Below are 25,165 nucleotides of genomic sequence, written 5' to 3'. Positions count from 1 at the left end.
TGTCAACTTGGTAAGGTACATTTAAGCTTTTGTGTCTAAGTTATACAGTCATTGAGGAAAAAAATCATCTTGCTTTCTCTTTCATAGTTCTAAATTTATTTGGTGTGTTACGGTGGTTTCATGTATGCTAGGACTTAGGAGGCATGAGTATGCTATAAAAATTAGCAAAGTGATTATTAGTGCTGTAATTAAGTTGGTAAAGTATTTCTGTGATACCATTTGTACAAGACACTGTATAAAATAAATTGCACATGCATATTAAATTTCTCAGTTTTCAGGCTTATTAAACTTATCTCAGTTTTCTATTGCATACCATTTATTTCTCTGCCCATTCCCTACCCTTTCCTGTCTTTGCTCAAAGTAGTTTATATTCAAATATGAAGATAAGTGAAGCTGACTAGTGGAAGTGGGGGATCACAAATGCTCTGCTAGCTAAAACACATCATTGCCCTCTCAAAACTAAGGGTTTTGTTTGGAGTTCGTGCTCTGGATGCCTCTTGGGTGTTTTTGAACGTCTTCTGAAACCTGATATCCAAATTAAAAAGTAGGAGTTCAGAAAGTAAGACTTTATGTGGAAAAAAAAGGAAATTAATATAAAAGTATGTTATTTACTTAATGGATTGAGACTGGACCTAGCTGAAATTTTCACACATTTCCCGGAAGAGTTCAACCTCTTTGTTTAATTCCTCTGAGTATTTTCTGGCCAGAACATAATTGTACAGATGTCCTTTGTTTAGCTTACAGCAATGATACACAACCTTTACCATTCCAGGCTGTATCTGTTGTTTTCCTTCCCACATAGTGATCTGGAAAGGGTGATTGTAGCTTTACTATTGACTTCTAGTCCACTCCACCCCTCACGCTTCTGCGAATGGTTGGCTTATTGACTCAGTACCTCTTTCAGAGACAGCTCTGAGCGTCTCCCTGCTGATGGTGCAGGTAAAACTAACAAAAACTAAGCACATTGCGTTATACTGAATTGTCTTTCTCTCTTTTAAAGCTTAGAAGATGATGATGCCAAATTATATGATCTGAGCAAGAAGCAGATAGAGATGCCGCCTATCATAACTTCAGCAAAGGCCAGTGATGGGAGAGAGGTCTGTTTCGAGCATCATTGTTTGATACTAACAGTTCACACGGGTTGTGCTTACTGCTCAAAACTTCTCAAAGTTCTCATGTGAGGACTAGCTGTGGTTACATGAGGTTAGGACTGCTGTGAGATCTTTGGATGAAAGCTCTTTTCTAAACAAAAACGAGCTTTGGTAAAGACTTAAGGAAAAGAGGTGACCCAGTGGGATTGGAGTGCCTGATTCCTTTATTCACCTTTGAAAACCCAGCCTTTAGTAACAAACATGTCCATTCTCTAAAATTGTCTGGTTCACTGTTTTCGTGAGAACGTGATTATTATATTAAGAGACCTTATTGAAATTAAAAAGGTGTTTGCAGTGGCAGATATTGTTTGGTTATTACAAAAATACATTTTGTTTTGCCCTTTTCATATCAAACTGTGGATTAGGTCTAGTTTTGTACTCAAATGAATAAACACACATGTCGGAGATCACATTTGTACCTAGTTTCTTGAATTTAGTTTGTAGCATTTTAATGGTCAAATAAAATTAAAAATGAAGCTTTAAGATATTTAATAGGTTTGAAGACAGTATGTATCTTTATCTTTTCTCTGTCCAGAACCCCCCCCAAAATGGTGTCAAAGCTTCAAACCAAATATCAAGATGTCCAAGACATATAAAAGTAAGAAACTTGGAAAATGGATCCAGCTTTCTCGACACACTACACCTGACAGCAAAGGAGGTAAGATATGGAAACCTGTACAGTGATTTTTCATAACTTTGAAAAGATACAGAGTGCAACATTGTTTTTTGACATTTTATTGTTTTTCAGGTTATCAACTGCCGGACCAAAGCCTGCCAAGGGGCACTCATGACCCCAAAGGGCCTGGTGAAAGGTACTAGAGATGGGCCAGTTCCATCGGCAGAGCTTTTACCTCAGGCAATAGACTTTATCAAGCAGTACTACAATTCATTTAAAGAGTAAGCCAACTTTACCTTCATTTTTGGTATAAAAGCTCTCTACCTACCTACCTACCTGTCTGTGAGACTGTAGGAGTGTTTGGTTTCTTCACAGCTATCGGTAACTATCCCATTACATAGCATGCGTTCAAAAAATAGATAAGGACTATTAGAAAAGGTAGATAAAACTATTACTGCACTTCATATGCTATATCCGCCAATCCCAGGTCTTGAGAATACAGAAACGAACTCTGTACAGTGCATTTCTCAGCCCCATCCCTTCCGAGTGTGTTACATTATAGTGCGTTTATAATAAGCAGCTTGGTTAGGACTCTCTTGCAGAATGTTACCTTCTGTTTTCCTAACATTGGATGTTAATGGGTTTAGCTCCTACTCAGATCAGTCTTAGACATGAATAATGTGGATAATGCTTTTTGTTTGTGCTGTTCCAAGTATCTTTTCTCTGTATTCTTTTGTTCTCTGTTTTGACGCCCAAGGCTTTAGCCAAAGATTGGAAGGCCAGTCTTTTGCTTCTCAGCCTTGCTCTGTGCTATCATCAACATAAGCTTACTGAGCATGCTGAGAGGGATGCTCTAGCTTCAGAAAAGAGGTTTGTGTTTTCGCAAAAATGGACGTGGTGCAGAGACGTCTTGTTGCAGGAAAAGCTGGAACATCTGGTTGAGGTCCAAGAGTTTGCAGTGACAGATTTTTCACATTACAAGCTTTCAAGTGACAATTCAGTGTTTCTCATCCCATTATAAAACATTATCAGTCTTTCAAAGGGACTCAGCCACATAATGGGCACTTCTTTAGACACTTTGAACTCTTCTACAAAGCTTTCTTCCATCTGAATCTTTCTGAAAGTCCCTGTCTTACAGGCTGTACTCACTTGCCAGTGTATTACATTTGCACATCTCTGGTTCTGCTCATGGCTATTTGATCACATTGATTTACACTATCTTACATGCTTGCCCTTGATCTTTCATCTTGTTGAAAATGTGAAAACTCTCAGACAGTGCAGGCTATTTTCATTCTGTCTGTAAGCCAACAAAACAATTTTTGTCTGTGCTGTGATAAATATTTCCTAATGTTTTGACTTCATTCTCTGTTATCAAACTAAAGAATTTTAGAATTCTCCTCACAAAGGAGTTGCTCAGCACTTCCTTTTAGGAATGAAAATCCTACTTACTTTGCTCAGAAGAGCTGTGTCCCTGTGAAAATAATAGAACTTTGAGAGGACAGTCACTATAATCCTACTTTTGGGCTGAAGCCGGCTTGTTCTCTACTTTTCATTTGCTTATGATTTGACAATTTTTTCCAAACTAATCTAGAAAATCCAAGTTTAAACTGAAAACTTACACAGAAAAGCTTGTGATCAATCCATGTATGTGTTGGGTGGTGAAAGGACAGCTACTTAAATTTCTAGTGTGTTAGTTTCTTCGTTAGGCTAGTAAGCTCTGTCCTTTGCACTCAGTAAGGACAGTTCCTAAATTCTGAAGCCAGGAAAAATTCTCCTCAGCAGTCCTCAGTCAGAGTCCTATGTACTTAACCTTTACCTAGAATACTCCCTGCTTTTTGATAAAAATCTCAGACCCTAGACTGCTGCAACAGATAACAGCTATGCTTTGGGGACAAAAGTGTGGTGCAGTAGAGGGGAGGTGGGGAGCAGATGATGGTGACTTCTCACAGCCGAAGCACAGTGAAATTGCTGACTTCATGAGGTGATGGATGTTTTCATAAAGGATAGAGTATTTTATGTTGACCTGTGTCACATCCAGAGAGTGTAGATTTATAACAGGGACAGGTTTCTCAGTGTTTATCCAAACTTGCCATATCTCAGCCTACATAGGTGCTAATCCGCTCCCTGGAAATCTACCTGCATCCTGGCAGATAAAGTCAGTGATGTAAGTAGAAGTCTTCTCGTGCAAAAGGATGCTCAAAAGCTTTATGACTTCAGCAATGCCTGTGCTCTTCTTGACCCAGAACATAAGAAGAACATCTGCAGTTTAAATCAGTTCTAAGTAATGAAATTGACTGCTTCTTTCCATGGCTGTTTCCTGTTAAAAAGGCCAAAAATAGAAGAACACCTGGACCGACTGGAAACAGTGACCAAGGAGATAGAAACAACAGGAACCTACCATCTGACAAAGGATGAACTGATCTTTGCTGCCAAACAGGCCTGGAGGAATGCGCCTAGGTGTATTGGGAGAATCCAGTGGTCCAATCTCCAGGTAACCTATGAGTCTAGACATTATGGGCCAAACAGTCATCTGCTGTAAATCAGAAGAATGTCCTATACTTTGGTAAAATATGCCAGTTGCTTCAACTGAGGACTACTCCCTGCTGTACTATCATACGATCAACATTTTTTTTGTAGTTCTCTGCTTCATGGTTGAATGAAAACATGTGTAGGAGTGCTAGCATAGGAACCAACTATGTCGTGGAACCAGGTGCATGTCTTGGTCCTTGGAGGAGTGTTACGTGTGAAAATGATGTATATAAAAACAATTAAAATGAACCTTTCCTTGTGGAGCTACAATTAAATTGAGAAATACTGATTTTTCATTTCACTTTTTTCCTTAATCTTTCCTTTCCTTAACTGCATAAGAAAAATAATGACCTTACAGTACTGTTTCAAAAATCAGGTTTTTTCTTTACGTTTCTTTTGGAAACATATAGGTATTTGATGCACGTGATTGTAAAACAGCGAAGGAAATGTTTGAGCATATCTGTTGTCATATTCAGTATGCCACAAACAATGGAAATATAAGGTAGGTCTCTTTAATTTTAATTTTAAACAACAAATATTACATCCAGATCTGGATTCAAAACTCTACATAAGACCTGAAATGGTCTGTCTAAATATTTTGACAACTTGTCTCTGCTCTTAATTCTTCTGGTACTTATATGGTCCTCTTGTGTGTACCATCAATCGTTTTGAAATTTTGTAACCTTCATGGCTGACATTGTAATTCCTCTTTTGTAATTCCTGGGGAAAAGAGATGATTTGAAGATTCAGGGAGGTGGGTAGAGAGGATGAATGATTATATTTCTACCGATGTTTATTTTAGAAATATAAAATAATTGCTGTTGGTAACAATTTATGTCTTAATAATTAGAATGTGTTTGATGTGCTGCTGTGGTGTAACAGGATTTGATTGTCTCTCTGGGCAGATCAGCCATCACTGTCTTCCCCCAGAGGACTGATGGGAAACATGATTTCCGTGTTTGGAACAGCCAGCTCATCCGTTATGCTGGATATCAAATGCCAGATGGGTCTATCGTAGGAGACCCTGCCAGTGTGGAGTTCACACAGGTACAGTTCCAAATACAGAATCATAACTGCTTTCCATCTCACCTAACCTATCTGTCTTTTTTTTTTCTTGCATGTTTATACAGAGTGGGAGGGAAGTGTGGCGGTAAGGAGTGAATGGGATGTTCTGCTCCACAGGTTCTAGGTGCAGGCTGGAGCAATAATTTCTTACAATCCTGGTATAAAAATACTCCCGTCCATCTCGGGGTGATGAGAACAGGGTGAGCTAATGCTTCCCTTAAGTCAGGGACACAATCAGTACTTGAACAACATGTCTCAACATTGTTGGAATGGGAAAGATAGCCTTTATCACTTAGAAGCTACCTCAGCAGGTTTTAGAGCGTTAACATTCTTTTGCTTCAAATCCAAGGGGGGAAACCTAAAGAAACCCAAAATGTACTTTCTTTATTTACAGTTGTGCATTGAGCTTGGGTGGAAGCCGAAATATGGCCGCTTTGATGTAGTTCCACTTGTTCTCCAAGCAAACGGCCAAGACCCAGAAATATTTGAATACCCGCCAGAAATTGTCCTTGAAGTGCCAATAGAGCATCCAAAGTAAGCACACAAGATTCAGATAATTGCGTTTTTGCCTCTGCCTCACCTTGGCAGGTTATTAGCCTGCGCCTGCAGCAGTCATTTTATGAGTTCTTTGTTAGGATGAAATTATGGTAAATTGTCCTGAAAGATAAAATGCCTGTTAGAACCATGAAATGAGATTTAAATTAAGGAGGCCAATAGCAGTTTTGTTGGAAATCTTTTTTTCCCAATCTACATTTCAATCATATTCAGAATTTTAAAAATCATCCTTTCTTATGCCAGTGTAATACACATGGAAAAGATGGTTGCAGTCATAACAAAATGTTTATTGCCTTTCTCTGTTTGTTTCTTCATATTTGCTTTGGGAGTGGCCTGCAGATTGCAGAACTCTGTAATACTGTTCTGCAATTTGTTTAGCTGGCAATTCCCAGTTACCACATTGTAAATGAAAACGGTTATGAGCTTTTGCAGACTTCGTTTCATGGGTCATTCCTTCTAAAGATACTCTTTCTCTTCCTGGACTTTTCTGGTTATCGCCTAAAGGAGGAAAAGACACATAAAGTAATAAATCAAAATGCTTGTTTAACAGGTATGAATGGTTTAAGGAGTTAGATCTGAAGTGGTATGCGCTGCCTGCTGTTGCCAACATGCTTCTTGAGGTGGGAGGCCTGGAATTTACTGGGTGTCCTTTCAATGGCTGGTACATGGGGACAGAGATAGGAGTGCGAGACTTCTGTGATGTGCAGCGATACAACATCCTGAAGGTAATCTTCTGAAGTAGAAATGTGTTGATCTGTGAGGGAATGAACTTGGTGGGTGGAGTGTTTTTGAAAAAGAGACACTATTGGTCTTTGCTGGGATGGGTGTTATATTTATATCACACTAACACTTCCGTGCTAATCTCACACAATATCCTGAATATTGTGGAACATCTTGAATTTCTGCCAAGATTTTGACTGCCAGATTGTATGACTGTTTTTACAGTGTTCTGACAATATCTGTTCCAAATACCTGGCTGGAATGGTGAAACTGCAACTGTAAAAAAAATATAGAAAATGCTGTCCAAAGGGAATTCTTCCCCAGTTTTACCTTGAGTCCTGCTGATTCAGGACTTTTGGTCTCTGACTGTACATTTCTCAGAGGTATATTTATGTCAGCTCCAGTCTGCTGTTGCCAAGGCAGTGGAGTCCTGGTTGTTAGCTGCAGGTCTTGTATCTTGTACCTCAACAGTACAAATTAATAATGATGGCTTATAACCAGATACTGCCACTTTTTAAACCATTTAGTCCAGGAGACAACACTCCCTGCTTCACCAAACTGGAATAGCCTCAAGAACCAGAACTCCGTAATTCAAGTTTACCTCTAATCTCAAGTGTTTCTGCTGCCATCACTTTCCCCAGCATAAGATTGACTCTTCCCCCTTCTGCAATACTTCTTCCTGCATATTAATGCGATGAGGTGGAGAAATCATGAGGTTGAAGTCTCACATAGTAAATTTGCTTTTCCCTTTTCTCTCTCCTTTTCACATGTAGGAGGTAGGAAGAAGAATGGGACTGGAAACAAACAAACTTTCATCATTATGGAAAGACCGAGCTGTTGTAGAGATAAATGTGGCTGTGCTTTATAGCTTCCAAGTAAGTCAACAGGAGTGGTATCTGGAGAGACATTGAATATTGTGTGTCCCTTTTTCCTTTCACTTATAACAGCTTTATACAAATATAGTGCTAGTGGACCAAGCTCAATGGAGGTTATCAATGTAATTCCAATAGAGTTATTCTTGATTTACACCTCGGAAAGTAGAGCAATACATATTTCCTGTTGTTGCCAGAAAAAAATCTCAGGTGAAGGCAGAAGGGAGGGAAAAAGAAAAGGAAGTTAAGGGCAAGATTGTTCATCTTTTTAACACATATGTCTAAGTGACAAAACCTATGTAAAGCCCTTGGATTAGTATCTTTTATTTACAATTACAGTTCATTTAACATATCATATCAATATGAAAGATGGGTAAAAATTAATCAGGGGCTTTTCAGCATGCACTACTAGTGCTGGAGATAGAATGCTGATGTTAAAAAAAAGAAAAAAAGAAAAAAAAAAGGTAAGTAGGAGTCCTTAATCAAAGGTCCACCTCAATCTGTATGTATATAATAATTGCTGATAGTATCCCAGCACTGTATAAAGTCCTTGAAATAGTAATCAAAGCATAAATATTACTTTAACTATATGAGGAAGGAGAGCAGAATGGGCTTTTTAATGTATGTCTGTCTTTTTGCAATTATTCTAGAAACAAAATGTGACTATCATGGATCACCACTCAGCTGCTGAGTCCTTCATGAAATACATGCAGAATGAGTACCGTGTGCGAGGAGGCTGCCCGGCTGACTGGGTGTGGATTGTACCTCCTATGTCAGGGAGCATAACCCCCGTGTTCCACCAGGAGATGTTGAACTATGTCCTCACTCCCTTCTATTACTACCAGGTACACATTATCCAAAAACATACGGTTCTAGTAGACAACTTCAGCAGCGCAGATGATAATATGGGACCTGAAGAAGTCTGAATGAAAAGCCCCGGTTAATGAAAGTTCACTAGAGAGACTCATAACTAGCAGGCAATATCTATTATACTGTGGAAGGTTATGTTAGTTGTGTTGAGTTCTCAGGCTGTCAGTAAAATGCAATTTAATGCTACAGAGACTGATCCCGTATTTGTACACAGTGGATGGTATATACAGATTCTATTCAATCTGGCCCTTTCAAAGATATACAAATTGTGTATTTATTATTTTACATTTCTTACCTGAAGCTTAACTTTTTTTTTTTTTTAAAGGTGGATGCATGGAAGACACATGTCTGGCATGATGAGACCCGGAGGCCAAAGAAAAACAAAATAAAGTTTAGCATCTTGGCAAAGTAAGTTGTTCAAATAAGAGTCTTCATGCTTTTGTCCAACTATTCTATCCTTGTGATGTTTCTGTTCCACGGGTTTTTTTTAATAATTATTACAGTAGGGACCACCTGAATTGTTTGAGTCATAGACTTACCTGTCCACAGTTAGGTAATACTCATATCTAAGATTCTTATTCAGGGTTATCTATAGTGTATTGCTTCTGAACAATCTTCCAAGGTGTCGCGGATGGAGTGAGAGTGGACTTCACTTGTAAGAGAGAAGCAAAAATATACTTTATTGATATAGAATAGGGAGTTAACAAAGTTCAATGTGACAGTTATTTAACAAGATTTGATGGCAAGGTACCCTTGATTATTTACTGCATAGAGGACAGGGTCAGACAAAACTGTCAGGGAGACCCTCCCGTTGAGTCATGAGGTTCAGAAAAGGACTCCCTTGCTTTCTAAACTCCTTCTCCGAGAGGAGTCTAGGTGCGGCTAGATCCAGTCCTAGTCCCAGACTTGGTCAATGGTTTATGTCTAAAGGATTCTATGTGCGCAATCAATCCTTTATATCCCTTAGGTAAGGTTTCAGAGTTTAGCATGCTATTAGTCACTTACCGAGGATCTGTTGCGGCAAGGAAACTCTCAGCCTCGAGGAGTAACCTTGAGAGGCGTCCCTGCTCAAGGGGAGATCCTGGCGTGCAGCCCGCTGCCGTGCAGGAGAGCTCCAAGGGCTCTTGGGCTGCTCCCTATTTGTGGGGGTAAGAGGATTGACTCACAGTCATATTTGCATACTGAGCACAGATTTTAGTTTCTTAGGTGAGCGAACTGCACAATAGCCCTTGGCTATCGTGTTGATATCTGTCTCCTGAATCCACTTTGAGCCGATGCAGCCATCATGACCAGATGCATCCATTAGGACCATCACTGGTGGTTATCACCTGAGCAGGGTTACAGGAGATAAAGGTCGGGGGTGGGGGAAGCACAGCGTCAGACAAGGAAAAGCCATGCTCAAGACCAGTCTTTCCTAGCTTGTTTGTGAATCAATCTGAATTACTGTGTAGCTCTATTAAAAATTATATGTGATTATTATTTTTCCCAGGGCTGTACTCTTTGCATCTTCACTCATGCGACAAACAATGGCAACCAGGTCCAAGGTCACTGTAATCTATGCAACAGAGACTGGGAAATCTGAAACACTAGCCAACAATCTCTGCAGCTTGTTCAATTGTGCCTTCAACACTAAGGTAAGAAAGTGTAAATCATCCGTGTACATGGAGAAAGAAGTTTGACTAGTTTTATCAGCTTCTGCAAGCTTTTTCATTCTCTAAACCTATGTTTTGAATGTCTGGTAAATGTAAATTGGACTAGAACTTTGATTTTGTATTCATTTAGTATAATGCCTTGTAAATTTGGTCAACAGTCATCTGACAATCACAGAGATATCTAATGCTAGTTCTTATGTCTGCTAGCGATTTCTAATGAGTTTTATATCTTCCAGATCCTGTGCATGGATGAATACAACATCCGTGACCTGGAAAAAGAAACCCTTCTTTTAGTGGTTACTAGCACTTTTGGAAATGGAGATTCTCCAAATAACGGAAAGGTAATATTTGCCTCAGAAGTATATATGAGGCTCAACTCAAAAGACTGAGATGAAAGACAACCCCTTCATTTGTCCCGTATACTTGAGTAAGATGGATCAGGGTCTCACTTCTGTTTTAAATCAGAGTATTTTTCTAACCTTAAGTATTTTATGAATTTTTATACAGACCTTGAAGAACTCCTTGCTCACCCTGAAATTGCTGAGAAAAAACATTAGGTAAAAATACTTTGTTATTTGGTTTGCATGTGATTGAGTCCTTTTGCATTTCATTTATAGTCGCATTTCCTTGTAATTTCATTTCATTCATAACATAGTGATCTGCCTTTTATCTCCTTCTGTAGATATGCTGTGTTTGGTTTGGGGTCCAGCATGTATCCAGAGTTCTGTGCCTTTGCTCATGCCATTGACCAAAAACTGGCCCAACTAGGGGCTTTGCGGCTCACTCCAATAGGTGAAGGAGACGAACTCAATGGGCAAGAAGAAGCCTTTCGCACATGGGCAGTCAGTGCATTCAAGGTGACTATATAAATAGTTAGCTCATATTTTAATTCGTTCATTCATGTGTTTTATTTCAGTATTCACTAGCATCCCATAAAAATGGGGGAAATGAAGGAAAATAAGTGTCTGGATTTACATCTGAATTTTGAACTCCCCTCTTTTCTACTGCTTGCCTAAGTTGAAGAGGGAACTGGGCCCCTTTTCTATTATTTTGTTAATATTCACATAAAGTTCCACGAAACCTTTTGGATAGTGGGATGCTCAGTATGAACAAGGTGGTAGCATCAGACATCAGAATTTTTTGAAGTAGATCAGTTTTTTTTCTATACTCGTATAAAAGTGGAAACTTGCTGAACTCACTGAACCTCTGTAACATCACTGAACTCAACAGAATCAATAAACTATAGCAATCTGTGAAATTGATACGTCCACATTACGATTATGACTGCTAAGAATATTTTTTTTACCATGAATAGCCTTATTTTTTTCTTTTTTCTAGACTGCCTGTGACATTTTTAACATCCGTGGGAAAAACAGTATTCAGTTGCCTGATATATATACCTCTGATGAAAGCTGGGATCCTAAGAATTACAGGATAGTGCATGACTCTCAAACCATGGACTTGGCTAAAGGTATTACCTCCCACCTTCCACTTCCTCTGTCCATTTTGCTTCAGATAGGTCTGAACTATAAAGGTTTTCGAGAATTGATATTGGTCCTGCTAGATGACAGAATTCATATAATAAAGTACAGTGGTCAGAGAAAAAAAAAGACATTGTTTTACATTGCATAAATCATTATCTTTTCCAGTGCAGTAACATCAGAACACAAGAACTAGCACACGTTTTGACAGCCCCAGAACAACAGAAGCTGAGATGAACTACTTTTAGTCAGGGAAGGCATGCATATAGGACACACAACTGACTAAAAGTATATCGCATTCTAGGGCGAGCATGGTTCAGTTCTTTTCTGCATATTATTTGAAGACATTTTAAACAAACCTAATCACAAAATTGCCATGACTCATGTCCTCTTTTCTCAACAGCACTTGCAAACATTCATGCCAAGGATATAATTCCCATGAAGCTGAAATTCAGACAGAATCTTCAAAGTTTAAAATCCAGGTATGATACCTCATTCTTTGAATATTGCAATACTACATTTTACTAAAACCTTAAACATCTGAAATACCTAGTTATAAACATCTTCTCCCCACAGTTATTAAGAAATATATATGAACTTTGTACCATCGTTAGTCAAAGTAAATCATTATCACAAGAACACATACAGTCTTAGCTCTGATTTAGATAGGAGCAACTTCCCACTAGAGTCTCTGGGAGTGTAGGGAACTAAGTAACTTTGTGATATGGCCCTTTGATACCTACTAAATGTGGAAGGTCAGGTGTATGGTCCCTCTCCCTTTCTTGGTATGCTACATGCCAGGCAAATGTTTACTTCATTTAGGGGAAAAATTGCCCCGTAACAGAAAAAAAAAAAAAGAAAAAAAAGGAAAAAGTATAGTGCAAGAAGCTGCTGCATTCAGTTGTACTGCAAAGCAAGCTGAGACAAGGCAATACACAAAGAAATACAAAAGGATAATCAGTGCTAACATCTGTCTTAGAAATAGCATCCATTAATAGCTCTCCAGCATCCTCCGGTAGGTCTCTCTCATCCCTCTTCTAAATGCAGTCATCTTATGGGAAGTCCTCTGAGCTGGTTTAAGATGTGAGCTGTTCAGTCTTCAGTAGAGCTGCACTTCCTTTCACTGGCTGATTGCAGGCACATTTATTCGATACTGGACAGATCAGGCAGCACTTCAGCATCTTATTTGTTTTGATACAAGTACTTCACATATCTGGCTATTATTTGTTTAAGTCTCCGTGAAGTACTAAGCTGGTCTGATAATTTGGTAATGAACGCAAGTAAGACCTTGCCAACTGTCACTTCAGATTTATTCCTTTTCTGCGCAATTCAAAGGAAATCCTGTCGACGTTAACCAAGATCTATCTGATCTCTTTTTTTCTATATCTAGTCGTGTTACCATTCTAGTTAAGCTTTCCTGTGAGACTAATCAGGAAGTGCGCTACCTGCCTGGAGAACATATTGGGATTTTCCCAGGCAACCAGACAGAATTAGTCCATGGCCTCATTGCACGTGTCAAGGATGCCCCTCCAGCTGATCAGACTGTCAGACTTGAAACCTGCACTGCTGGTAAGTTGGTTCTCTTTAGACAAAATAACAGAGGCGTTTGACAGATTTCTCTGAAATTCCTGAGAATTTTTATAGACTGAATTTGATTCCACTATCTTTTTCTTAAGTTTCAATAGGATTTTGTTGATGCTTTTAGCTATTCTTATAATTCTTGATTCTGATTTTGCATACTCTGGCAGTCCGTGGTAGCTTCACCAGTGTTCGCAGAGTTATCCTAGGTTGACACTGTTTGTAATTCAGTTGCTAAATTGGCCATAGACTGCAATTAAATTAATCAACAGAGTTTGCTTATTGTTGCTACATATCAGAGTCCTAAAATAGATTTACATGTCACGACCATCTTTTCCATCTTAGTAGGTACAATCTGCTAAATCGTAGGATTCTGACATACAGAAAGATTATTTCCTCAAATGAAAGACTTCTCATTTTAAAGTAGTGTTTTGTTATCATGCAATTCTCTGCATCAGATCCTCCCCTTACAAAAAGTTTGAACCCTCACATTAACCTTTTTTCAGAAGGGCCCTGTGGTCTAGACCTGCTGCACCTAGTCTGAAGTCATATTTTGAAGGACACTGAGTTTTGCAAAGCTCTACAGCTGTCAAATGCCATGGGAATTGCCAAGTGTTCTTTTATTTCCCTCATTTCCAGGTGGCTACTGGACAAGTGACAAAAAGATTCCAGCCTGCACACTCTCCGAGGCTTTGACATACTTCCTTGATATCACTACTCCACCCTCCCAACAACTGCTAAAAAAACTCTCCCAGCTGGTAACAGTGGAAGGAGACAAACAGAGACTGGAAGTTTTATGTCAGGTAAGTGTTAGGGCTAGATTTGTGTTAGAAGTGCTGTATACTGGACCATCTGATGCCCTTTTACTGTGTAGCAAAAGCTTAAGAAATTTTTGTAGTGGTGGTGCTTGATTTTTATCCCTCTGTTTCATGTTCTGTGTGCTTGTAAAACCAACCACAGTGAGAGAAAGAGTGGTCTTGTGGCTCAACTTGGGAGTGGGAATCAAGAGATTTCTTCAGGTCTGATATTTCCCGTGTGGTTCTGCGTGGGTCATTTTGCCTGCCTGTTTCTCTTACCTGCCTCATGGTGTTTTCTGATGATACACCATTAAAAGACCTTACAGTTTGCAGGTGGAGGGGTTGGAGGGGAGCCGGTAGATATTTTTGTCAGAGAATTTGGTACCGTGAGAGTAAGAGAGATGTTGCTTTAAGTAAGCAAAGACTCATAGGTGTGCTAAGTGCTTGCTTCTCCTGCTGGGTTCAGCAAGGCTGGGTTCAGTGGGACCTGGGCCCATACAGTTTTGTGGATATCCCATAGCAGGGGGCTGAGAAACAGATTCTACTTCAGTTTCTACATCCTCACTGAGAGAGCTGGTATCTGAGAAAATTATAGCAGGTATTCTGTACTTCTGTTTTCAAAAATGAAACAATTTCTTGGGAAACCCCAGTATTGGTCTAGGCAAAGTTTTGAGAATTCTCGGTTGATTTGCCTGCATATTTAGTTGAATGTAAAGCAGGAATCTTCTTTATAAGTGACACTTAAAATATCCCTGCTCTCCTGAACTCAGCATGACCTGGTAACATTGTGATGGTGGCCTTTGGCTTTCAGAGCACGGAAGAATACAATAAATGGAAGTTTTACAACAGCCCGAACATCCTGGAGGTCCTGGAGGAGTTTCCTTCTGCTGAGGTCTCAACAGCTTTCTTACTGACTCAGCTGCCATTTCTGAAACCCAGGTACTATTCTGTCAGTTCCTCCTGTGACATGACACCCAGAGAGATTCATCTGACAGTTGCAGTTGTAAACTACAGGACAAGAGGTAATGAATTGTTGTTTTCATTTCTTTCTTATCTCTTACCATTTAATTTTCTTATCATTTAATAAAGATACTTAGGCTGCATTGTGGTTCAGAAAAAAACTGTCTGCCATATGGCATGAAGCATGTGTAACAAAAAGTTTGTATTGTGATATGTGCAGAATAGTATACTGCAGTGGCCATGTTCATACTGTGTCAGAATTTGCTAAAATCCTGCATCATCATCAGTGTATCCTTGTTTTATAAATCATTACTAGGTATACACTTATTTAAAAATTATAATTTCAAGTATAAACTGTGCTTTTTTAAAAAACAGAGAGCTTTTGAATACTGACAGAGGTATTTTCCTTTGCTCTGATTAGATGGACAAGGCCCTTTGCACCATGGAGTTTGCAGCACATGGCTGAATACAATAGCTCTTAATGAAACAGTCCCGTGCTTTATACGCAGGTGAGTGCATGACAGAGAAAAAAAAAAAAAGAAAACAAAAAACAAACAGCAATTCTTAGTTCAGCTTCTTCACTGGTTTTTCTCATTGTTTGCATATGATTTTCAAGTGACTGGTGAGTGCAAGTTGGAATATCTGAGTTTGAGAAGAGAGGGAACTCCCCGTCTTCCAGAGATGAGACCCTTCATGTCTCATGTTGAGTAAAATCATAAATCATTAGAAAATTCTGAAAGAATTCTATTCATATGACACCATCCCCACTGTCAGCATATCCACTATAGAGCAAGTAAAGCTAAGGAAACAAAAAGCAACCGTCACCAAGTTAAGCCCCATTACTGTTTTCAGATTGGTAACTTAGGCTGTGCTGTTCAAAATCATTCAGGAAACTGGCACTGAGAAGTCAGTCATAAACTAATTACCTAATTAACATATTTTTGCATTCTAGTGCTAATGGCTTCCAGCTCCCAGAGGAGCCAACCAAGCCATGCATTCTGATCGGCCCAGGAACAGGAATTGCTCCCTTCAGAAGTTTCTGGCAGCAGCGTCTGTACGACTTGGAAAAGAAAGGTACTTACGGGGATTGCCACAAGGGGGAGGCCGTAACTCGTCCAGCAGCGGGAGGCCTCCTTAGTCCTCCAGACAGAATCTCTACAGGTGGAGACACCCGGAAGCATTGGCCAAGTAAAACCCATAAAGATTTGGCATCCCAAGGCTGATTGAACACTGCACTGAAACAGCTCATCCATCCCACTTGAGACCATTCTGGTGGTCTTGAGGTATTTGGTCACTTGGAGGGAGCAGCCTGTGTGTCCTTGTAAATACTGTACGTTCAGTGACTGCCCCAGGCGCTCACACAGGGGCCACAACGTGGAGAGGAAACGCCTTGGCCTGCCTGTATCGGCCCACTTGGGGAACCTGCTCCAACAGGCGATTCCACATAGTTCTCCAAGGACTCGGGCAGGTTCAGTCCTACTGCAAGACCCTAAAATCAGAAGCTGTCACACACAGACACACACGCTCTGCTTCTCAGGTGTGCAGTGAGAAAGGCTAATGCGAAAGTAGCTGTACAGTAGCTGTACACAACTAGTTACTGTGACAGCAGGGCCCTCCACAGGAACAGTCACAGGAGATAACAGGCTGTACCAGGAAAGATGAAAAACTTTCCAATGTTGGTTTCAGGGATCAAAGGTGGTGACATGACGTTATTGTTTGGCTGCCGGCAGCCAGGCATGGATGACATCTACAAAGAAGAAACTGAGGAAATGAAGAGGAAGGGGGTCCTGAAAGAAGTCTATACAGCTTACTCCAGACAACCTGGGCAAGCTAAAGTAAGGCCAGTTCCTTTGTTCTTTAAGGGTTGCCTCCTTTCAGCATGGTCCCTCAAGTTAAGATTTGGGCTCTGTTTAACAATGTTCTTTACAAAAATGTAGCATTTTGCTTCAGTGTATTGTGAACAAGCGACAAAAGGCCCCGCTCCTTCAAAATAAAGGAGAATCTCACTGTGAACTTCAGTACGAGCAAGCTGTATAAATATAAAACCCTCACTGCCATGTAGAGAGGCATAATAGACATATAATCAAAACTTTAAATGCAAACAGCCTTTGAAACTAGAAGCTGGAACACTTTCAGAAACCTTGAATTTTGCAGGATTTGATTAGCCCATGAGTTAGAAATGTGTTGGCTCTGGCCATTTGTCACCATTTCAATGACACAGTGACCCTGGAAATTAATTTTGCCTAAATGAAATCTTGATTGAAGAAAACAGCAGTGCTTAACCTGTCCTCTTTTTAGCTGTGCTACTCTCCTGGCAAGCTAGGAGACTTTAGCAGTTGTAACTGGTTCTAAAAAAGAAGACTCTTAGTCTGCTCTAGTTCAATCAGGAGACAGGTCTAGCCTCCAAATCTGGGGCTTGCAAAGACAGCATGAAGACATTTTTCTTCTCCTTTGCTGTGGTGCAACACACAGCTGGAATAGATAGGGCATTAGATCAAACCTTACTCCATAGACCCACATTGAATTTAGAAAAGCCAATAGCCAAAGTAGCATGTAAGAAACCTTGTCTAATGATCCTTTTTCTGTTTCTAAGGTCTATGTTCAAGACATTCTTCAAAGCAAGTTGGAGACCAAAGTGTGCAACCTCTTGCATAAGGAGGAAGGGCATTTGTATGTCTGCGGAGATGTACGCATGGCCAAGGATGTTGCTCAGACTTTGAAAGGGATGCTTGCAAAAAAACTAGACCTCAATGAACAGCAGGCAGAGGACTATTTCTTCCAGCTAAAGGTATGCTGTGATATGCAAGGCATTCTTTCCCATCCCACAGCGTTCCAGGATGGGTTACAGAAGTCTTCAAAGTCACACTCGAGATCTTGCGGGCTGCCATGAGCACAAGGAAAAAAGCTTTAAGTGATCAGCTTAGGCCACCCACCGTGATTTAAAACGCATAGTTTCTTTTTGGTTAGGGTGTAAGAGTGACACATCATGTTCTTCTCTTACATCTACCCCTTTCCCCTGTGTCTCCCTTTGGGTCCTGGACATTAGCTTTGCAGTGTGTCTGGAACATCAGGAGTTTGAGACTTGGTTGTACCAGTGGAGGAAAGTGAGTTTAAGAAAGTAGTGGGCCCATCAGTGAAAACACAGTCCCTGGGTCTGCTGGCTTTTTAGGACCCTTTTGTTACCAGAACTTGTCCTGGAGCACGTGTCTGGGGTTCAGATAGGTTCCTTTTATTGGCAGTAACAAAAGTCCACTATCGCAGAACCAATCATACGAATGCGAAAGGCCTTTTAGTTACTTAACAGTCACGTAAGAGGAGCTAGCAGTATTTTATTCATCTCTTGGGCTTCCTTTCTTTTTTTGCAGAGCCAAAAGCGATACCATGAAGATATATTTGGGGCTGTATTCCCACATGAAGTCAAAAGAGGTGTAAGAGCTTTGCAACCTACCAGTCCAAGAACGAATCAACTTATGTTTTAGACAATACTTGCACATTCATTATTTTCAAAAAACAAAGGGGTCAAATCCTCTTTCTTATACATGTTAAATCATACACATGTATATGATTGTAGGATTTGACTTTTAAACCTCAGCCTTAAGAAAAATATTAAATTTAACTTTTATTGCTATTTATTCTGAGACTTCTTTTAATAGATTATCTTAATAGTGAAGATGCAAACTATTTTTTTAATACTGTCTATGCTAGTATAAATCTGCTATTTTTTTGTAAATACAAGGAAAATTTAGAGTTTTTTACTATGTAAGCTAGAACTGAAATGTTTTTGAAATGTACTGTTTGTGAAGTTATTTATCAGATTGTTTTACTGTGCATATTATCTTGACTTTAAAGCAAGTAAATGGATGATTGTGTCACTTGGAAATGTATAGTCACAGGCCTTGTTGAATCTGAGGCAATATTTGCAAATGAGATAATAATATAATGGTTCATAAGTGGAAATACCTGCTGCATACACTTCCAACGTATGTGCGTGAGGAGGCAGTAGTTTTGAATTCTGCTTTGTGTGATTCAGGTACTTGAACCTGACTTGTTGCTGTTACAGAGCCTACGGCAGTAAGGTTCAGAAAATTCAAAAGCACTTTGTACATTTGAATTCCATGCTCTGATTTACTTGATCTGTTTGTAATAAAAGATGCCTTTATATTGAGACAAACATGTTGGTGTGGATTAAATGTACCTCTTTGCTATTGGCTTCAGCCTAAAGAAGCAGGGGTAGGCAAGTTCTCGGGTTCCGGTGAAGTGGGTTTGGGCTCCACCCAACACTCCATTCGTAAGTAAAGAGCCCATCTCCAGGAGTTACGCAGCCTGCCTAGGATTAGTTATGCATTTGTGTTACTGCCAGGAAAGTGTAAATTTGCACCATAGGCTGTGAGATTGGCTTGCAAACTGCAAGGATATAAAATAGCAATGAGAGCAATATATTTTGCCCTAGTTATATTTTGACTTTGGTTCTTTCTATGCCTTGCAGTTATGTCAGAGCTTTTAGTTCTTTCTCTAAAATTACCAGAGCTATATGATCATATTAAAAAAGCTTAAGGTGAGATTTTTCTGTCATCCCTTGTCTCCAGGAGCTGGAACCTGATGAAGGAGGAGTTGAGACTCAGAAGTCAACAGTGCCATGTATGTACAGTGTGTTCACATGTGATTCAGGACAGCCTTAGACGTAAGATCAAAAATACAGCACAGGTGAAAGAATGTGGGCAGTGATGGCAGAGAACAGGAAGGATCAGACAACAGCTACAGAGAGGAAAGCACAGAGGACGTTCCTGGCAAGTCTGCAGTCCTGATGGGCACCTAGTCTATGTACACCACGGGTGTTAGTTCATACTTTGTTTAACTGATGTTTCTGATTTTAGATTTTTGGGGTGGGATGGAAATGGAACAAGGTAATCACACTTCCCATTAAGAAAGTTCTCCATAAGCCCAGACTCACTGTGTCCTAGACTTCAAATGAGTCCAACAAGAGTAGGAAACAGAAGTAGTAAGTTCCATACTTCAGTCCGGAACTTGCAGTTCCGTGCTAATACGCCCCGTGCCCTTTTGGGAGGCGCATCACTGCACAACCCGTTTTCCATGCACATGACTAAATAGGTGAATTTCCTTGCCAGGATGCTTTCTTTGTATCTCAGGTGTATTTTCAAAGTAATAACTTTAAAGCATTACCATAACCCTTTATAAATGCTTGTTTGTGTACTAAAGGACCAGAGTTCACTTTCATTTGGAGGGTCAGAAACTCAGGAAAAAATAAAAGCCATGCTGTTTATACTGAGTTGAGAGCAGACTGGGGTGCCCTTAGATAATGCCGTGTCCTGAAGATGTGAGACACCATTGAAAACTGCCAGCCAGGGAAGCGAGAGCTGTTCCTTCCTGGGCCCCTGACAAGTCAGAGCAAGAGGCACAAGTGTTTGTGCATCAGCTCAGAAGTTGCATGACTTTCCACTTACATATGCTAAGTTGATGAGGCAAGTTTTATGGGGGGACATTTTCATCTTAATTCCACCATTGCAAAAATTTCCCCCTAGCAGAGAGGTGAGAAGGCAGTTAAAGGAAAGGATTAAGAAAAGCAGAGATCTGTTTTAATTCTTTGCGAATTTATTTAAACTGGTCCCAGCTGTAAGCTAACTTCAATTGCAGCACTGATCTGAAGCTGTGTATAATTGCTTTTTCTACAGAAATAAATGAGGAAGATAAAGTGCAGATGTTAAGGTCAGTGGATCATTATTCTATTGCAACATAAAAACCGAAACTTCATTTAAGAAACCAGATACAAAATATACCTTTTAAAATCCTGAAGATGATCAAATAGCCTGTTCCGTGGTTATTAAAGTGTTCATTACAGCCCCGAGCCAGTGAAGGATTTAAGCATGTGCATTACTTCAAGCACATGAGTAATGCTGCTAGAGGTGGAGGAACTATTCTGGGCTAAAAGTTACTGAGATGATTACGCACCTCACTGCTTTGGGACCTGACTGAGAATTACAGATCAACACTTTCTGAAACAATTAGGGGCTTGTTTCATTAACACTTAAGCCCAACTTACATGGCAATAATGGAATTCAGCGTTCAAAACAGGCTGCGTGCCAAGGCACCGAAGCGCAGACCTTGTTCTTAGCCTGGTTCTCTAGCCACTTTTGGTTGTTGGTAAAATTCCCCTGTGCTCTTGGATACAGCGGGTAAATCGGTCCAGCTAAACTGCAGGTCGCCATGGAGTGTTATCAGTCCCCACGCTGGTTGGGTATGTCACTGGGCTTGCGGTACAGGTACGCTGACTGCTGCCCTGTAGCCCATAAATACGTAGGGCTCGGCCATATGAATGTTTCTGAAATTTGTTGAGCAATCTAACATTGATTGATCACAGTAACAGTCTGTATATACTTGTAACCTGGTTTTAAGTAACATCTATTAACTTAAGCTCTTTCTGTGAGGAAAAGGAAAGGAATACGTGGGTAGGATACATGAGTACGTTACTGCGTAGCTGAGGGGTAACAGAAGTTCAAGCCTGGCATTAGGGTAAATGCTGAGATAGCTTAAGTGTCTGCAGCTGAAGTGGCTGCCCAGCCCGCCCGTGTTTCTGCCGTGCTGGCTCTGCTGGGAGCGGGGTCGGAGCGGCCAGGCAGGTGTGGCTGGTCAGCCGCTGCCGAGAGGGCAGTGAGGGACAGCGGTGTGGCAGTGAGGGACAGCAGTGCGGTAGTGAGGGACAGCGGTGCCCCGTGGGGCAGAGCCCTGGAAGACAGCGACTGCATGGTGGTGAGGTGCAAGGCTGACGAGCTCTGGAACAAGGAAGGCAGAATGAGTTCAGGTAGGTGAAAGGCTTTTTTTTTTTTTTTTTTTTTAAATTGAAATCGATGCATTATATTATAGCTGTATGGAAAGGTTCTCCTCCCTGAATGTGTGTTCTGAAATACAGGGGGGTCTGGGTGGGTGGGAGACTTGCCTGCCCCAGTAACCCTGCTGGGAAGCCAGGGTTGGGCCGTGAGGGGAGGGCTTGAACTGCTGCACTGCATGGGCAAGAACGGGCTGAGCTCTGAGAGAGGATCGAAGCGTGATGTGTTGTGTCCAGCTCTCCTAGATCTTGCTTCAGTCAGTTCATTGTAGCCTGATGTATGTATTGTGGGTTGTTATTTGGTGCCTTCTCTGAATGAACCACCATCTCTGTGGCTGCAGGGAGATGTTTCATGTGCCCTGGGCAGGGTGTTGAATAACCAGGAAGGTCCATTAGGGCTGGTAAAATGGTTCCCTCTGGTTTTAAGGCTTAAAATGCAATTGAGTGTTATGCTGCAGCTGTCTGGAGCTACACACGGTCTCTGTTTGTGCTTGAATTTGTCTCTGCTGAGATGTGAATACTGGTTGCTTCAGAAAAAAAGAAGGGGGAGAAGCTTTTGTTGTCTTTCAGAGAAAACAAATTTTTGGACTATGATCAATGAAAGAGAAATATTGTAAAAAGGCTCTTAAAAATCTAAGAATATGGTCTAAAGAGATGGAGTACACTGTATTGTATAAATCATAGCTTTAAAAGTGTTTTTAGGCTTTCAGCAGGAGACAGGTATTTGATTTAAGTTTTTTCTAACAAAATGTGCTTTGACAGACTTCCTAGATGGCTGCTAATGTTAACCGATGTCTTACTGTGATATACAATGGCTCGTCAAGCTGTGCATGGGATCTTGTCCCTAAACCAGTGCCTGGGTCGCAGTAACATCTCCAGTCTGGAGCATATCAAGCTGCTGCGGACTGGGAACCCCACCGGGGCAGTCAAGCTGGTGGTGTCCCTTTGGGGCCACCTTGGAGCACCGGGCATCACAGCAGATCCAAATCTATAAATGGGGAGAGAGCAGTGGGCAATGCCACAGCGAATCTTCTGGGTCAGAGGAAAGTGAAGATTTAATAGGGGAAGCAAGAGGTAGGCAGGGGCTCTGTGGGGCTAATGCATTAAACAGCCTGGCTCGTCTTTGAGACTGCAGCTTTTGCATGGAGCTCTCGCTGTTTTGCTGTGTAGCAGCATAGAAGAGGTTTGATCTGAGCCTTTGCTTTGCAGCTCTGTAAGTGATCCGGTGCCGGTCACGTCACCGAGCGGGTCTTAGGTAAGGCCTGGCGGGCTGTGACTCGCGGTTGTTAGCATGGCAGTTGCCACTTGTTGCTAGAGCAGTTACTAACCTTTGGTTGCTTTGCTGACCCTGCCTCCAGCAGGGCTGGGTATGAAGGGAGAGCAAACTGTTCATGCTTGTCAGGTGTGGGCGGCTTTTACCTGATCTCAGAAAATGCCTGGCTGTTCCCTGAGCATGATGAGTTCCAGTCTTTGTCCTGGTTAACAACTTACCCGCAGATACCACCTGCTCTCCTGGTCGTGAACTTGAAAAATGGCTGAGGGGCTCTCAGTGCTTTAGCTCTTGGGACCTTCAGGCTGTTCCGTCACAGCTGCCTCAGCCCCGAGGGCCGAGCTCTAGGCCCATCCGAAACTGAACGTCACTTTAGAAAGCCTCAAGGCAGCGTAGCGCTGTGCTGAGGGGTCTTGGTGACCGTACGGACTTTGCCAGGGTCAGCTGGTGCAAAAGCGATAATGTAAAATGGCTTTGCTTACTGTGAGGTCCTGCCCTGGGAAGGTGGCACATTGCCTGGGGGACCGCGCTCTTCCTTCCCCCCCAAGTGCTTCAGCAAGGCCTTGTGGACTGCGGTTTTCTGCCCAAACCCTGGGTTTACGTGGAGTGCAATCTCCTCGCTCGCCTTCAGACCAACGAGGAATCTAAACCCACGGAGACACACAATCCTCCTACCAAAGCAAGTAAGACCAATGCTTGCTCCAAGTCCTTGATAGGAATAAAGGCGGTGAGGGGGCGTGGGAGGCACCGCGTGGTTATTTTGGTGGGAGTGAGAACTTGTTTCTGACCGAAGCTGGCAGGGCGACCTAGTGATCAGCGGAGTGCTGCCACGTGCTGCTTGTCTCCGCGGGTCAGCTTGAGCCACTCCGCACGTAGCGACAGCATTAAAGTGCCTCTTGATCTAAGTGCAGTTGCGCAGGGAGCTGCTTCTCTGTAGGCAGGCGCTGCTCGTGTTCCCGTTTGCTGGCTGCCTTCGGGCCAGGTTAGCTGCTGCTCTTCAAGAGGAGAGGTGCCTTGCTTCAGGTAGAGAAGCAGCTGTTGGTGCTTCAGACAACCCAGTTGCGATGGCTTGGATGTAACGATGGCCAGGCAGCTATCAAACTGTTCTTGTTCACGGCTGGTGGAATACAGCCTTTATGCTTGAGGATGGTTTTTTGGTTTTTTGAGTTAAACACCCTTGCCCTTCAAGCTTAATTGAGAATTAAATTCATTATTTCTTATTCCTTATGAAAGACAATAAAGCTCAACTTATATTAAGCTTTTTATTGTTTGCATATGAAAGATCTAGATAAGATGGATGAAATGTAAAATTGCGCTTTTATAATGCCTTGGCCTTTTCCCTGCAGGACAGCACAATGCTGCCCTTATTTTCAGCACAGAGCTGCTTGGCAGCAGTGTAACGTTCCTGGGATTCATCAACGCACTGCGGTGTCACTTCCGCTGAGGAGAGCGAAGCAGCCTGCGCCTCGCTGGCAGAGCTTTTCCCCTGCGCCGTCGGTGAAAAGGTTGTGGCAGGATCCGGGAGGCTCTGGGTGCTCGCGGCGGCTCTGGCAAGGGGCCGGGCAGGTGCCCAGCTCCCTGTCGTGGCACGGGGCCGTGCTGGAGTTGCGTGGTGCAGCAGTGGGTGACAGAGCTGGTAGGTGACCAAACCTGCCAACATTCGCTGCAGCGTGCTGATGCCGGAAGGGAGACTGCGGAGCTCCTGCCGACCTGGGGAGGTGGCGGATGGGATCATGGCGAGACAGGAGGACGCCAGGTCAGGTTTAGGTGCGGGCAGGGCTAACCCCTGGCTGCCGGCCAGGCTGCAGGTGCTGGCGAGTGAGGAGCAAGGAGAGGGAAAGGTGATGGGGGCCTGAGGAACGGCCTGGAGCGGCACGCGAGCAGGAGGCAGCTTCTCAGCATGGTTTAGTGCTTCACTAAAACGGAACTATGGAGTTCTTAAACCATGAAATAACTTGACCCGTCGTATGCAGGAGGGAAAACTTTCTCTGATAATTGCAAAAGGACTCGACGCCTCTTAAACTGGCCTTGTACGTTGGTGCGGGGGGGGCATCCAGGGCCCGGGTGGGAAGGACAGTGGCAATTCCCGGTGGCAGCCAGGAGCGGGCAATCAAATCCCAGGGGAGGGCTCGGGCAGGGGCTGCAGGAAAGCCCCAGGCCTGGCCTCTCCTTTTCTTTTTGATGCGAATTTTTGCAAGAATCCGAGAT

At 41.9% G+C, this 25,165-nt stretch overlaps 1 protein-coding gene across 4 annotated transcripts in view; it reads left to right on the top strand.

Moving 5' to 3' along the window:
• The window catches only part of NOS2 (nitric oxide synthase 2), a 41,403-nt gene extending 22,397 nt beyond the window's left edge, over positions 1–19,006 (top strand). For all 4 annotated transcript variants that reach the window (XM_072881962.1, XM_072881965.1, XM_072881961.1 and 1 more), the window contains 25 exons: positions 1,001–1,097; positions 1,687–1,809; positions 1,900–2,048; positions 4,096–4,258; positions 4,707–4,798; positions 5,202–5,343; positions 5,756–5,895; positions 6,467–6,641; positions 7,410–7,511; positions 8,159–8,353; positions 8,704–8,786; positions 9,868–10,012; positions 10,267–10,371; positions 10,538–10,587; positions 10,713–10,887; positions 11,369–11,501; positions 11,915–11,993; positions 12,902–13,080; positions 13,729–13,892; positions 14,698–14,908; positions 15,268–15,355; positions 15,799–15,920; positions 16,533–16,681; positions 17,440–17,634; positions 18,212–19,006. In XM_072881962.1, coding sequence (XP_072738063.1) covers positions 1,001–1,097; positions 1,687–1,809; positions 1,900–2,048; positions 4,096–4,258; positions 4,707–4,798; positions 5,202–5,343; positions 5,756–5,895; positions 6,467–6,641; positions 7,410–7,511; positions 8,159–8,353; positions 8,704–8,786; positions 9,868–10,012; positions 10,267–10,371; positions 10,538–10,587; positions 10,713–10,887; positions 11,369–11,501; positions 11,915–11,993; positions 12,902–13,080; positions 13,729–13,892; positions 14,698–14,908; positions 15,268–15,355; positions 15,799–15,920; positions 16,533–16,681; positions 17,440–17,634; positions 18,212–18,325 — 3,370 coding nt within the window. In that variant the 3' untranslated portion in view covers positions 18,326–19,006. The remainder of the gene's footprint in view (positions 1–1,000; positions 1,098–1,686; positions 1,810–1,899; positions 2,049–4,095; positions 4,259–4,706; positions 4,799–5,201; positions 5,344–5,755; positions 5,896–6,466; positions 6,642–7,409; positions 7,512–8,158; positions 8,354–8,703; positions 8,787–9,867; positions 10,013–10,266; positions 10,372–10,537; positions 10,588–10,712; positions 10,888–11,368; positions 11,502–11,914; positions 11,994–12,901; positions 13,081–13,728; positions 13,893–14,697; positions 14,909–15,267; positions 15,356–15,798; positions 15,921–16,532; positions 16,682–17,439; positions 17,635–18,211) is intronic.
• Positions 19,007–25,165: the final 6,159 nt, after the last annotated feature.

This window comes from Ciconia boyciana, chromosome 17 (assembly GCF_034638445.1).
Source record: "Ciconia boyciana chromosome 17, ASM3463844v1, whole genome shotgun sequence".
Taxonomy (NCBI): Eukaryota; Metazoa; Chordata; class Aves; order Ciconiiformes; family Ciconiidae; genus Ciconia; species Ciconia boyciana.
The sequence above is the reverse complement of the archived record's forward strand: the minus strand, read 5'-3'. Positions and strand labels throughout refer to the sequence as shown.